Raw genomic sequence first — 16,360 nt, forward strand, 5'->3', positions numbered from 1 at the left:
TGAATCTTTCCATTCTTACCGCACATTTTTCCACCTTTCCAGCATTGCTTGCCCATTTTACCAGTGCGAGCAGACGGACAAAGAGTTGACGCGTTCGACTAGCAAACTGAACAATCTCAATTTTTCTGCAGAAAGAAACCAACACTTTTGTAAGCTTTGCAAACTTCATCACTTTCAAATACAAAAGAATATTTTCATTATGTATTATATGAACGAGCTTTACCATGCTAGATTTTTACACAAACTATTTATTACTTTTGCAAGTGGTCAGCCGCAGTGGAGGAGTAATGAGGTAGTAATAGTAATGGGGTAATTATATGGAACTACAATTTCCCCAACATAAACTGCAATAGTCATAGTGTAAAGGGTTTAGAGGAGCAGATATATATTCAGCAGAGCTTTTTATGCCAATCTATAGAAGGTCCTACAAGGGCTCGCACAGTGCTGTATCAAATTCTGGGAATGAAGCCAAACAGGTGATCAAGGTGGTTGAAGGGGTACATTTCAGGGAGCACTTCATACCTGTCCTCACTTGGGAGAAAAACAACCCAAGTCCAGACTTTGGGAGAGAGACTGAGCAGATTGATGCAGGGAGTGAAGAGGCATTGGAGGTTTTGGCAGATATAAAAGTGGACAAATCACCAGTTCTAGATGAGCTGCATCCCAGCTATGGGAGGAGAAGGAAGAAATTGCAGAGATTTTTAATTCCTCTCTAGTCACCGAGAAAGCAGAGGACTGGAGAACAGCTCATATGTTCCACTTTTCAGCAAGGTGGTGGGTATAACCCAGGGAATTACCACAAAGTCTCATCATTAGTAAGGAAACTACCAAACATTCTAGAAGAGAGAATTAATCTTCACTTGGAGAGGCAAGGTTTGACCAGGAATAGTCAGCATTGTTTTATAAGAGCTTTTTTTTTCGGCCGGGGTGGGGGGGGGGGGTATGCCTAACATATTTGATTCATTTTTGAAGTGGTGATCAGGTGTGCAGACGAGAGTAGAGCAGGTCATGCAGCTTAAATGGTTTGGAGCAAAGTCTTTGACAAGATATCACATGGGGAACTGATAGAAAGCTAAAAGCACCCGGGATCCAGGATGCAAGTTGGCAGGTTGGATCAGAAATTGGCTTAGTGGTAGGAAACAGAGGGAGGTAGCAGATGGCTGTTGATGTGACTGGTAACAGGTGTTCTGTGCTATACCACTGGGATCAGTGCTGGGTCCCTTATTGTTTGTGATAAACAATTTAGATGAGAATGTCAGGGGCTGATAAGTAAGTTTGTGAATGACATGACAATTGGCTGGATGTTTGATAGTGAGGAAGGTGGTCTGAGATTACAGGAGGATATAGGTGGGTTGGTGAGATGGGCTAATCAGTGGAAAATGAAATTTAATCCTCATAGTAGCAAGGTGATGCACTTTGCAAGTAACAGGACAGGGGAGCACTCAGTTAATGGCAGGACACAAGGAAGTTCAGAGAAACAGAAAAATCTTGGAGTGCTTGGCCACAAATCCCTGAAGGCAGCAGACTGATTAACAGGGTGTTAAGGTGACATACGGAACACTTGCCTTTATCAATTATAAGAGCAGGCAAGTTATGTTGGAGCTGTACTTAACTGTATTTAGGCCAGAGCTGGGGTACTGTGTGCAGTCCTGGTTGCGCACTACAGGAAGGATGTCATTGCACTGGAGGGGGCACAAAGGGGATTCATCAGGATGCTGCCTAGTTTGGAGCAGTTTAGCCAGGAGAGGTTGAATAGGCTGAAGTTGTTTTCTTCTGAGCACAGGAAGCTGAAGTGGGAATCTGATTGCCCCTCACAACCTTATATGGCTCATAGATAGGATGAACAGGAAGCAGTTGTCCCCCTATGAACGGTCAATAATGAGGCAGCATAATCTTAAGGTGAAGAAATGCATTGCCTTGGTGGGCTGTAGTGAAACCTCAACATTCAAAAAGGTACTTGAAATGTCAAGGCTATAGGCCAAGGGATAGAAATTGGTTTTATGGTCGATAGGTGATGAGTTTTGTTTTATCAGTGCAGACTTGTTGGACCAAAGGGCCTATTCTGCACTATACAACTCAAAATAAATCGAATTCCACATTAAAGACAATGGAATAACTTACACTACAGCAAGCAATACTGTCAAAAGGCAATCAATAGTAACCCTGGTAACAATGACTCAAAAATGTCACAGTAACAAACCATAGCTTGCTAGTGGGCTCCAAATTACAAAGGCAATTAAAAAGAAAACTTGTACTATTTGGTGAACCTTACTTAGAAAAAGATCAACAAACAGTGACTTTAGCAGAAAGAAATGAAGACAATGATCAGAGATTTTACAAAGAGGTAACCAAAAAGTGCATACAGCTAGAAGACTGATTTTCAGCAGCTGTTCTGGATCATTTCATCAATTAAATCAATCCATGTGGGAAGTCAAAGTATGGAGGGTTGGGGAGTCAACTCAACTAGACCTTAGGCTTCTGTGATGTCTCCTCCGGCACTTAGTGATTTGTACCTGCCGCTTCCGGTTGTCAGTTCAATGGCACATCCATGGGCTCACCTATCTCTGGACTCATAGCAGAAGCAGTAATGCAAAAGGTTAGAACAAACAGTCTTACCGCAAATTCAACCCAAACTCTGGGTCATATATGTAGAGGATACCTTTGTAATCATTAAAAACACAGAAATAGAGAACACACACCGGATCATCAACGCCACACTCACAGGAATCCGATTCACTAGAGAGGAAGAAAAGGACAACCAACTCCCATTCCTAGACGTGATGGTACAGAGAACCTAACGGAGAATTCACCACAAAAGGTATACAGGAAAGCGGCACACACAGACCAAGTCCTAAACTACGAAAGCAACCATCCCAACACACACAAAAGAAGTTGCATCAAGACACTGTTCAAAAGAGCCACAACACACTGCAGCACACCAGAACTGCAAAAAGAAGAACACCTATTCAATGTATTCGCCAAAAACAGATACCCCCGCAATTTCATCAACAGATGCCCATGGGAAAGACAATGGAATGAGAACATGCCACAATCTAAAGGACTAGCCACACTACCATACATCAAAAACATTTCTGAACTGACAGCCAGACTACTGCGACCACTAGGACTCATAACAGCACACAGACCAACAGCCACTCTCAGACAACAACTCACCAGGACGAAGGACCTGATACCCAGCATGAGCAAAACCAATGTAGTGTACAAAATCCCATGCAAAACACTACATAGGACAAACAGGAATACAGCTAACGGTCCACATCCATGAACACTAACTAGCCACGAAACGACATGACCAGCTATCCTTAGTAACCACACACGTAGATGACAAGCAACATGAATTCAACTGGGACAACACTATTATTATAGGACAAGCCAAACAGAGGACAGCCAGGGAATTCCTAAGAGGCATGGCACTCATCCACAGATTCAATCAATAAGCACATCAACCTGGACCCAATATACTGGTCACTGCGGCAAACAGCTGGAACCGACAACCGGCAGTGGCAGGTACAAATCACTACAAATGCCAGAGGAAACATCACAGAAGCGCTTCACAGGAGGCTCCCAAGCACTGAGGATATCACCTAGACAGGGGACGAAACGTCTGCAACACAAATTCCCAGCTCAACGAACAGAACCATAACAAAGAACATCAGAGCTACAAATCTTCTCCCAAACTTTGATTATCAATGGTTGTACAGTCACCATTAGACTAGTTTTTAATTCCATACATGTAGAATATGAGCCGGAGGCCCTGAATTGCCAGTCTACGACATCGCAACTAAGCCAATAAAACAGATACCATCTTCCTGCCAACCCAGCTAAAACTACTGAATCAGCGGAACCATAAATTAATGTGGGAATGTCTTCTCTTGAATTGGCTTCATTTGTGGTTGAGGCCAAAAGAGTGAATGTTTTCAAGAAGGAACTCGATCCAGTTTTATGGGGTATGGGCAGGAACAGGGTACACAGTTGGATGATCAAAAAGTGGTATTATTGCTGGACTATTAATCCAGAAACCCAGGTAATGTTCTGGGGACCTGGGTTCAAATCTCACCATGGCAAATGAGATCATTTGAATTCAATAATAGTTTGGAAATATGAATAAAATTATGACAATGAAACCATTGCCAATTATCAAGGGGAAAACCCATTTGGTACACCAATGCCCTTTAAAAAGGAGGCAATCTGCCATACTTATCTAGTCTGACCTCAATGTGATTCCAGACTCATGGCAATTTGGTTGATTCTTAACTGCCCTCGAGGGAATGAGGGATGAGCAACAAGTCTGCTCCAGCCAGTGACACACACATCCATGAACGAATATATTAAAAAAAAACCATAACAGGGCCAAATGGGCCACTCCAGCTCCTAGTTTCTCTACCTTTATTAATAGCTCACTGACTAAGTCACTGGGGAATTCTTATGTAATGTTATGTTCTTGGAACAGTAGTCTAAAGCCCTGCATCTCAAAACAATTAAATGCCATTCTCCTCCAATTAGGCTTAGAATAACGTTAACCCTACATCACAAAAGTACTTTTATTACTGGCAAGTAAATTAGTTCAATTTATAAAATAAAACTGGTTACATCAATTGGCAAAAAAACATTTAAACTAATGTCAATACATTAAGACTTATTGAGATAGGTTTCTTTATCATTGCTGTTGTTTCCATTTATAAAAATATAAAATCAGCCTTTTTAAAATTAAATACACTAAATGCATGAAGAAAAATTAATTGAAAACTGTCACTTACCGTTCCATGTCAGTCTTTCGAGGTAACCTAAAAAAGAACAGAAGATCGGTTACTAACCAACGCAAGTAAAAGCTCCACATATGGTTTATTCTCAGTTGAAAACTATACACTTTAGATACAAAGTTGATACATAACAATTTCAACTCTCTTGTCTTTCATTGTGCTAAACATCTCAAAGAGCTTTATCATGAGATGAAGTGTGTTGCCATTTAAAAACTTCAGACAGTTTAGGATGATAACCAAAGATACAACTGAAGATCAAGGATTGTGGAAGCTTTCCAAAGTGATCCAGAAGGCAGGGTACAATAACTAAATTATCTTCAGACATGGCATATAAATGATTCCAAAACAAAAACAATTTCTCCTGTGTCCGTAAAACTCTGAGCAATCATAGCTTGAATCAAAGATTTGTTCATTGTGACAAAATACCACTTTTTAGTGAGTCATTAATAGAATTGGTGTGATGGAATATTTATTTAGGTTAACAACACCAAACAATATATTGAAGGCACCAGACATTCACCAGTACAAGTTAATATGCTTGAAATTTATTCTTTGACTAACATTTGTTAACAAACAGATGGGTCTTACTTATTTGTGCATATATTCAGCTATTCCTGATGAAGGGCTTATGCCCGAAATGTCGAATTTCCTGTTCCTTGGATGCTGCCTAAACTGCTGTGCTTTTCCAGCAACACTTTTTCAGCTCTGATCTCCAGCATCTGCAGACCTCACTTTCTCCTCATATATTCAGCTAGCAGATACTTCAATTGAATCACTGATCTATAAATATTCTATTGCTTTTTCTAAATTGCAGAACAGTAATTCCTATGTTAGCAGCTTAGAAATTGCTCTTTCTATTAATTATTTCAGTAGCAATTCAGTGTTCAGTAGATAGTTCACTGTACACAGACATTATCAGATGTGTAGGGCCCTGTTGTAGAGGTTATTAGCATTATGACCAGAATAAAATAAACAATTTTCAATCAATAACATGACCAATTCATTCACAATATATACAAGTTGAAAATGTATTTTAAACACAAACTCTTTAAACTAGTATGTGAACGAGTTTTAAGGTATTGCAGAATATTACACTGCTACATCATCTTTTAAGTGAATAATCATACATTCCATGTTATGTCACAATAATTGAATATTTTTAGGGGAGGCTCTGTGCTACAAACAAAAAATAGCCAGTACGTGGCTCTCTTGGGTTTGCTATTTTGTTTCCACAGACACACCTAGGTGACAAAGCTGGTGTTCTCTGAAGTACAGAAGGATCACAGAAGAAAGTAGAGTGAACAGCCAAGGTTCTACAAGGGCACTGAAGATTTATGTCAATCAACATAATCACCCTTGACTCATGGGGAAGAACAGCAATAACAGCAGGGTGAATAGGACAATCTTGCAGAAAAGTAGTTACGTGAGACTTGTGTTAGACATTCATACTGTAATGAATGTGTCATAGAATCAAAACACATCAATAATGATACAGCTGGGTATTTCCGAATCAAACTGTTCAGACATATTATTACACATCTCTGGCACAAGTACAAGTTGAACCCAGGCAACCTGATCAATAGCTAGGGACACTTCCACTGCACTTCAAGAGCACCATGTGTAAAAGTGTTTTCCATTCGTTAGTAACACCATCAGCTCTAAGTAACAGGGATGCACTGCATCAATACATTGCAGTTATAAGAGCACAATGAATCACTGACCACACTGCACCAAAAGCAAGAAAAATGCGCTGAGAGATTCTTGACAGACACAATCTTTTTACTACTGTCTTTCTCAAAGATATAGTTAATTCAGCAATGCAATTCAATTACCTGCATTTTAGAACAGGCAGGATACCTACACTTGTTAAACTTTGGGATTTATAATGATATATAGGACATCTTTTTTTAAGTTAAGCTGTTGTCTCAATGGTCGCTGCTTCATAAGTAAAATCACAAAACACAGATTGTAATGGAACAGCAATTGCCACTGGATACTTTACCGACACCATTCAAATAGAATTGGAGAGTGCATTGAAACTGCATTTAACAGCGAGCAATTTCACAGTTAGGATCCTGTGAAAATATTATAAATAATAATACTGTTCAAATGCATTACAAGCTTTACAGTGGGTCAGTTAGATGACGCATTTTAGACTGAAAAGAACCTTCTGGTTTGGATCAATGTAAAATATGTATGTTATCCAAATAGGAACTTAATAAGTAACACATTGGTATCGTCAGAAGATTGTTTCCAGCTAGCTCATCTGCGTAAATGGGTCTTTTTCTGATCAGCGGGATGTAACAAATGAAGTCCTGAAGGATTCAGCTTTTTATAAGTTATATGACTTAAATCAAGGGAGTTAAGGCATGGTTGCTAAATTTGCAGATGATAGATATGAGAGCTTGTTGTGAAGAGGATATTAAGAGGATGCAGATGAATATAGATAGACTGAATGATTGGACAAAATCTGGCAGATGGAACATAAGGTAGAATAATGGGTACTCGTTCACTTTGGCAGGAAGAAAAAAAAGTAATACTGTTTGGACTAGACCAAACCCCCCACAAAATATATTAAGATGATATCTTTAAAATAAGATAAGGTTAGAATCAGTATAAGGCGTTGTGATCTAGATGCAATTCAATTAATCAAACTACTCAACTTTAAGCAAAACACACTTTATTTTTGCATTAAATAAAAGTATTGATTTACTTATAACTCCATTGAAGCAAACAACAAAATAATATATCCATTAACTAATACTAATTAACAGTTCCAATATAGTAATATCCAACAAACACACATTTGGCAAAGACAAGTTCAGTAAAATAAATTTGTCTCACATACAATTAAAGCAGCCAGAAAGAGAACCCCAGGTTTTCGCTGTAACAGGAGGAGGAACAGAAAGGGCTTCTAGATTCAGCTTTAACACCTCAGCAAATGTTAAAAGCTAAACTTCAAAATCCTGGCTCTGTGGCAGTTTGACCACACCCATTCAGGCTGCTTCTATTGTTCCAACTAATTTTTAAAAACCCAAGGCCTCACAAACTGTTCACAATATTGGCTTTGAGCAAATCACCCTTCACCGGTGTCTCAACTTTCCTTTCGAAAAAAAAGGACAAAATACACCTCAAAGCCATAGCTTCATCACATTATTCACTTTGGAAAGCAACTGCAGAATTGAGATGCAAAGAGATTTGTGTGTTCTCGTGCATTAGTCACAGAAGGTTAATACGTAAACACAACAAGCAAATATTTATTATGAGAGGAATCAGGACATCAAGGTAAGGGTGTTATGCTACGTTACACAGGGCATTGGTGAGACCACATCTTGATTACTGTGTATACTTATTTTCTCCTTGTTTACAGGAAAGATGTAAATGCATTGGAAGCAGCAATTTATTACAATGATACCTGGAATGGGCAGGTTGTCTTATGAGGAAAGGCTGAGCAGACTTGTCTTGTTTTCACTTGGATTTAGAAGAGTAAAGAGTGGTTCAGTTGAAGCATATTGAAGCTGCGAGACTGGATTTGCCACAAGTGGTGATGGAACCAACACATGGGAATTATCTACTTGACTTCATTCTCACAAATCCATCTGTCACTGATGCATCCATACAGGAGGTGAAGTCCCGTCTTTTCACTGAAGATATATTCATGGGGGTGAATGCTCGGTTGCCTGAATGGCTGGTCTGCAATGCTGAGTGATGCTGTGATATCAAAGAGTTAATTTGCTCTGCTGACCAGCAAAACATTGAATGCCCCTGGAGTAGGGTGGTGTGTCTTTGTTTTATAGGTGGAATGTGGGAGGTTTACATTCCAATCTCTTGCCATTCAGGAGTGATTTACATTTTCACCCTGTATTCAGAGATCAATAAGAACAGTACAGTTGGAATTTGACTACTTCATTATAATTACAAAATAAAACAATTCACACAAGATCTGGCCATTAAGGGTGATTTGCATCACATTGTTTCTGGAGATAGTGTGGTCACTGCATTGTGTCTTGAATGGCATGTGACTGTGAGGGAGTGACTGGGGGTTGTCTTGTAGGCATTACTAACTGTGATGTAAAGATTTTGTATAAAAGATTGCTTCCTTTGTTCAAAGATCCCTGGGCATGACTCACAAGCATGATGAAGAGTGTTCAGGGTTTCTCCAAAACTGGTGTTGTACTGTGCTTAATAAAATTTGGTTGCTGTTGAAAGACGGTGTGTTGCAGTTGCATCAAGTATGTAAGGAACCTCAGGGAAAAAGAACTTAACAATGCCAACTGCATGGGTCCAACTGCTGCACCAGCTGACATTACCATTAAGTACTCTCCATCTCAATCTCTCCCCTAAGTTATGGTGACCTCCAGATTAAGTAACTACCAATCATCTCTCTTTAATGAAAGCGCAACCCAGTGGTTTGATAAGACCATGACAAATTGATCTTTCCTTTATAATCTATCATGTGGTGTGGCACCACAGCTGTGCTAAACCGAGTCAGACTTGGAATACATTTCCCAGCTCAAAAATGTGACATTTATGAAGCACTGTGGGACATCAGACTGTATTCAAACACACTGTGTAACTTCACAGTAGAAAGTGAGGACTGCAAATGCTGGAGATCAAAGTTGACAGTCTGGAAAAGCGCAGTAGGTCAGGAAGCATCCGAGGAGCAGGAGAATTGATATTTCGGGCATAAGCCTGAATGAAGGGCTTATGCCCGAAACATTGATTTTCCTGCTCCTCAGATGCTGCCTGACCTGCTGTGCTTTTCCAGCACCAGACTCTTAACTTTGTAACTTCATGGCCCCACATGCCCCCTACCCTATCATTGCCATCCAGCCGGAAGATAATTCTGATTCAGTAACTTTAAGGAGACATACTTGAAAATGAATTTAAAATCTGACGAAGCTACATATGACTACTTACTGGTCAAACAGTGGAAACAGCATTCATTCAGTCATCAGGAATAAGTAGTCCTACAAATCAACTCAGCTCTGCATTCCTGCCACAGCCGATCATCAACTGTGGTTGAGAACTAAATTAACAGAAGATGGAACCTCTACAACTATCTCGATCCCCAGAGCAGTTCAAAGACATGGCTGAAACACTTGTATCCATTTTCAAACAAAAATGTCAAGTGGATATTCCATCTCAGGCATCTCCTAATATTACAAATGCCATTCTTCAACCAACTGACTTACTCCACAATATCTTTAAGAGGCCAAAGACACTGGATATTGTAAAGGTTCTGGGCCCTGACAACATCCCAGCAATTGTACTGAAGATGTGTGCTCTGAAACTAAGTGTCCTAAACTGTGCTGTTCCAGTACAGCTACTAGACTGGTACCTACACAGCAACATGGAAAATTGCTCAGGGATGCACAACACGCATAGAAAATCCAACCAGGCCAATTACCATCCCATTGACCTATTTTCAATTACAAAAATCATGGAAGGGATCATCAACAGCACTATTAAGCAGCACTTGTAAAAGGAATAACCTGCCATTCATACTCAGTTTAGATTTTGTCAGGTCTGCTTGGCTCGTGAAGGTTAAGGATTTATAAATATATGCAAAAGCAGAACGATGGTGGCACAGTGGTTAGCACTGCTGCCTCACAGCGCCAGAGACACAGGTTCAATTCCCGCCTCAGGCAACTGTATAGAGTTTGCACATTTTAAGGGAGGCACGGTGGCACAGTGGTTAGCACTGCTGCCTCACAGCGCCTGTAGACCCGGGTTCAATTCCCAACTCAGGCGACTGACTGTGTGGAGTTTGCACGTTCTCCCCGTGTCTGCGTGGGTTTCCTCCGGGTGCTCCGGTTTCCTCCCACAGTCCAAAGATGTGCGGGTCAGGTGAATTGGCCAAGCTAAAATTGCCCGTAGTGTTAGGTAAGGGGTAAATGTAGGGGTATGGGTGGGTTGCGCTTCGGCGGGTCGGTGTGGACTTGTTGGGCCGAAGGGCCTGTTTCCACACTGTAAGTCTAATCTAATCTAAATTCCCAATTTACCTCTTTTAGATCCAGGTTGACAGAAAGCAAGGACCATGTTTCTACACAGAACAATTATTAGTCACTTTCAATAAATAGATTCTAGCTACAACTAAAACCATTATGAACGATTGACGTAACTCTTCTAGTTAAGTCTAACCATATAAAACACCGCTTAAATACACATAAAGCCCATAAAAACAGAAAAAAAATGATGGCGGTTAAGGGTGGATGTAAAGACTGAAAAGGTAGTTCAATGGTCCCTCACCAAAGGGTTCTCCGGGATGATGCTTTTGTCTTGTCAGGACTTTCTACAAATCAATCTACATTCACTAGATACTTTCACTTGCTTGCAGAAGGCACATAGCAACTGGGTCAAACGAATAAAATTTCTGATATATTGTTTATATGGAATTATCGTTGTTGCCTGGCAGAACGCCTGTCATTAACAACTGGTCACAGTTCCACAAATCAATCAGCTACTCGTTGCATGCCAAAATTTCCTTTGTACATATCCTTTAGCTCCAACTTTATTGCAACTAAACTTGTATGAATAAACAGTGAATAAACTAACAGTGAGCATCAGTAACCTGTTTTCAAGAAATACAGTAAACCTTTCCACAATCCTTGGTTTTTAAAACTATCCTTTTACTATCTCAATCCACAGAAGTACAGAAAAGTAAATATTTATGAAGATTGCATAATGCTAGATTCCATAGATATTGAAACAGTTTATGCCCAAATGCAGTAAATGCGATGTTAATTTGTTCTGCTGACCTTCAAGAAATTAGATGCCCTGGGGATGGGGTGGTATGTTTCTCTGTCATGCAGGTACAATGTAACAAAAAATGTACATCATCATCTCCTATTATTCAGAGTAAATTTACATTATCATCTCCAATTCAGAATCAATAAGGACATTGCAGTTAGAATTCCGACCACACCCTGTAGTTTAAAAAAAACATTTACACCAGATCTTGCCATTAAGAGATGATTTACATTACATTGTTTCGAGATGATCATGTCACTGCATTGTGCCTTGAGTGGCATGTGCCTGAGGGAGTGTAGCCGGGGCTTGTGGGCATTACTCACTGTGATGTAAAAAGTTTGTATAAAGAGAAAACTGGTGCCTTTGTTCAGAGAGCTTCTCTTGACATGCTTCACAAGCATTGCAAAGAGTGTTAAGAGATCCTCCAAAGCTTGTACTTGCTTAATAAATTTTGGCTGTTCACAGAAGTTGGTGTATTGCAATTGCACGGAGTGTGTAAGAATTTCAAAAATAAAAAGAACCTAACACGAGGTTCAGACATGGGCTGATAAATGGAGAAAGTGAGGACAGCAGATGTTGGAGATCAGAGCCGTGAGTGTGGTGCTGGAAAAGCACAGCATGTCAGACAGCATCCAAGGAGCAGGAGAATCAATGTTTTTGGCATAAGCACTTCATCAGGAATGAGCTGATAAAAGGCTTATGCCCAAAACGTCAATTCTCCTGCTCCTCAGATGCTGCCTGACCTGTTGTGCTTTTCCAGCACCATGCAATGGGCTGATAAATGACCAACAATGTTCGTTAGTCAATAACTACTGCCCACAAGAAACAATTTAACCATCACCCCACAACATTAAACAACATTATCATCATGAATCACCATGATCACATTTATTGTCAACATCCTGAGAGTTACCATTGACCAGAAACTGAACTGAACTAGTCATATAATATTGTGGCTCCAAGAGCTGGTCAGAAACTAGGAATTCTGAGATCAGTAACTCACTGTCTGTTGAATGCCTTTTCATCTTCAAGAAGTCCAAGCCATCAGTTGGTGAGATACGCTGTACTTGCCTGGATATTTGAACAACATTCAAGTAGCTTGACATCATCTGGGACAATGCAACCTGGTTGATCAGCACTGCATTGACCACCCTCAACACATTCTCCCTTCACTTCTGATATAGAGTAGCAGTAATGAGTACAATTACAAGTGCCTTGCTCCTTCAACAGTACCTTCCATCTGTGGTAACAGCACACCATCATCTTCTACAAGGCAGTTAGGGACTGGCAATAAATGCTGCTCTAACCCAAAGCCTACACCCCATGAACTAATATTTGATAAGGTGGATCTGGAAAAGGCATTTCCTTGTGAGTGAGCCCAACAGTAGGGGGCACCGTTTAAAACTTAGGGGTCATCCTTTGAGGAGAGAGATATTTTCAGCAGGCTGTGCAATTTTGAAATGCTACCTCAGACAGTTGTGGAGGCAGGGTCATCGAACATTTTGAAGGCAAAATTACATAGACTTTCATTGACAGAGAAATCAAAGCTTATTGGTAATAAATGGAATAGAGGAATTTGAAATTCAAGTTCAGCCTTGAATTTATTGAATGGCAAAGCAGGATCGAGAAGCCAAATAGCCTATTTCTGTTCCTAATTTGGATATCCACAAGCAATTTGATCTATAAAGCCATTGTAAATACGATCATCACAAGCTTTGAGCAATATCTGTAATGCATCATTGCTAAATCACAAAGACAGGCTAAATTAGTTGGCAGTAAGAGCTTAGATTATAGAATCATAACAATGGTCAAAGCAGAGTGGAGCATTTGGTCCAGCTTGTCCATGCTCATTTATTTGCAATGCAACTAGATCAGCTTCCCGGCAAATTCCTTTCTTCAGATAATTAACTTTTAGCAAACGATCGAATTTATCTTCAAGATACTGTCAAGCAATGAATTCCAAATCCTCACTCAGAGGATTTTTTAAAACTCAAAGTCTTCCTTTTGGCTTGGATTTGCCACCCAATTACCTTAATTCAGTCACCCCTGGTGCTTGATCCTTTTGCCATGATAACAGCGTTTTCCTATCTGCTCCGTCCAGACTTCTAACCACATCAAACATTGCTATTAAATTTTTTCTCAACCTTCTCGGTATTCAAGAGAATGAGCCCAGTTTCCCCATTCTATGTAAATGCTATCCTTCATCCCAACAGCCATTCTTGTCAATTCTTTGCTGGACCTCTTCAAACGTGCCCTAAAGTATGGTGCCAAAACGTGGACACAATACTCATGTGAGGCCAAACCTGGGTTTTATAAAGTGACTCCAAAATTTCCTTACTTTTTCTCTCCTTACCTCTATTTAGACAATGATTAAAACACAAGAAAAACTATCAAAAATCATAGCTTGGGGACTGCTTATTTTAGAAAGAAAGAAAATCTGAGTCGACGACAGTTTGCACTAAAAGAGTCAATCTCAGCCAAATAAACCACACTTGATAAGGAGTACAAAATTTCTGGTTATTTTCTGGAATATGTTCCTGCCAGGTGAGAGTGAATACATTTAGTAATAGCTCTTCATTCTCAAATGGCATATTAAAGCTCAATGATGAAGGACTCCTGCCTGAAACGTCAATTTTCCTGCCTGACCTGCTGATCTTTTCCAGCAACACTCCAATCTTGACTCTATACTAAAGCTCAATGTTGAGACTTCCACCTGAACATCCACTTCAGGAAGGTATTAGGAACCAACAGCCACATAGCATCTTAAACGTAGATGCTAGAAATCTGAAATTTAAAAAAAAGTGCTGGAGAAACTCAACAAGTCGGGCAGCATCTATAAAGAGAGAAACATGTCAAGTCCAGTCTAATTCTTCTTAGTGATTGAAAGGAGCTGGAGAAAGTGTTTTCTATGCTACTGAAACCGGGGGAGGAGAAGCAAGTGGAACAGACTTAGTGCATCCCATTTAAAAGAAAGGATAACGCTCAAGAGGAGAAAGAGATTCAAATTGGGTGCAAATGAAGGCGTGAAAGGGAGAAAATTGGCCCACTCTGCTTGCTTGCTGGCTGCAGGTGGGGGTCAAGTGATGTAAGACAAATGGAGGATGAAGGTCATGCTCTGAAGTTGAAGAAATCATTATCAAGTCCTGAAAGCTGCAAAATGCCTGAGCTGAAAATGAAACGTTGCTTCTCCAGTTTGGCTTGAACTTCATTAGAAAACTATAAGAGGCCGAAGACGAAAATTTTAGCATGGGAGTAAGGTGGTTTACTGAAATGGCAATGAACTGGAAGGATAGCGTTATCCCGACAGATATGCTCTGTAAACTAGTCACCCAGTCTGCACTTGGTCTCACCTATGCAAAGGAGAATGTATTGTAAGCAACTTCTCATTTTCACGCTTTTATTCAAGCCCATTTAACAATTCTCTCTCCTCTAAATCCATTATCATCCCCTTTCTCTTTTGCACTACACACCGTATAATTTGTTCCACTTGCTACTCCGCCCCCTCTGACAATGGTATAAAAATAGTCTATTCTCCATCTTTTTTCAGTTCTGAAAAAGTCAGACTGGACGCTGTTTCTTTTTCCACAGATGCTGCCAGACCAACTGAGTTTCTCATCGAATTTTATCCAAACAGGCAAAGAAACAATACTTGTTCCAGAGTCTGAAATTAAATTTAATAAGCATTATTTTGCTTTCCAATTGCCGTCTGCATAAGTAAGTCCTGTTTTAATCTATTGTAACAACACTTTAGTGTAAAACTGCTGCTATATTTCAAAAAAGTTTTTAAAGTATAAGAATGTTACAGTTGGAGTACATAACTATAGAAAACGAGTTAAGGCAATACAAGATGCTAAATCGTGTTTTCGGGTACCAAGCGTAAAGCGTACACAGCATCCCCAGGGATAGAAGTTGCACCAAAGAGAGAGCGGGGATTTCTCACTGAAAGCAAGTGTCTGAAAAGTGGGCAGGAAAGACACACTTGGAGAAAGTTAACGGATTCAGGACGCTGTATTACTCGGGTGTAATTAATCCTACTTACAGGTCGGCCAGCACCGTAATTTCATGGTAGGTTCTCTGCAGCAGGAATTCGATCAGCATGCTCAGGCGGACGCCGGGGCTGGCGGCCACGGCTGCTGTAGCTGCAGCGGCCGGAGCAGAGGTCGGGCCAGCGGCAGACACCAGCTGCGAACTCTCCACCTGAACCGGGGCCATTTTCAGCTCGCAGCACAGATCCCACTGCCCCGATAAACCTCTAATGTAATCTGCTCTCGTTCACCGGCCGTTATCGGAAAGGCCGTTCTCGCTCCATCGCCGAGGACCACGATTTTGTTTCCCTCCCACCGGTTAAACTCCGATCTTTCTGTTTTACACTCGTTGTACAGATACCGCTACCACCGAACAGGACCCGCCATATTGTCAGAACCCGGAAGTAACTGTCAGGAGTGACCCGGAAGGAAACTTTCGGGAACACTGCTGTCGAGTTTCTGTTTCTTCCAGCTTCAGGTTAACATCATCAAAGATCACTTTGTGCGGATCAAAAATAATTTTTTTTAAAAAAACAAGGTAATTAATAGCAGGTGATATAAATAATTTGCAAAGTTACATACCCTTTGCTAAAATTATAAGGCTTTTCCTTCAACTATTTTGCGCCTCATTTTCAGGTGAATACAAGTAAAAGTTGCCCATTTTTTAAAAACCCTGGATTTTTTAAAAAATGCTCTTGTCTCAAAACGCCTAGAGTGCTCGGGACGGGTGGCTTCAGTGGGGAGAGTTAAAAATCACACAACACCAGGTTATAGTCCAACAGGTTTAATTGGAAGCACTAG

At 40.3% G+C, this 16,360-nt stretch overlaps 1 protein-coding gene across 1 annotated transcript in view; it reads right to left on the bottom strand.

Annotated features, from left to right (window-relative positions):
• med14 (mediator complex subunit 14) overlaps positions 1-15,962 on the bottom strand; it is a 113,268-nt gene extending 97,306 nt beyond the window's left edge. The window contains exons 1-3 of the mRNA XM_060833550.1: positions 15,574-15,962; positions 4,779-4,805; positions 20-125 (exon numbers count right to left, since the gene is read on the bottom strand). Coding sequence (XP_060689533.1) covers positions 20-125; positions 4,779-4,805; positions 15,574-15,746 — 306 coding nt within the window. The 5' untranslated portion in view covers positions 15,747-15,962. The remainder of the gene's footprint in view (positions 1-19; positions 126-4,778; positions 4,806-15,573) is intronic.
• Between the last annotated feature and the right edge of the window lie 398 nt (positions 15,963-16,360).

Source organism: Hemiscyllium ocellatum, chromosome 12, assembly GCF_020745735.1.
Source record: "Hemiscyllium ocellatum isolate sHemOce1 chromosome 12, sHemOce1.pat.X.cur, whole genome shotgun sequence".
In the NCBI taxonomy this organism is placed as follows: domain Eukaryota; kingdom Metazoa; phylum Chordata; class Chondrichthyes; order Orectolobiformes; family Hemiscylliidae; genus Hemiscyllium; species Hemiscyllium ocellatum.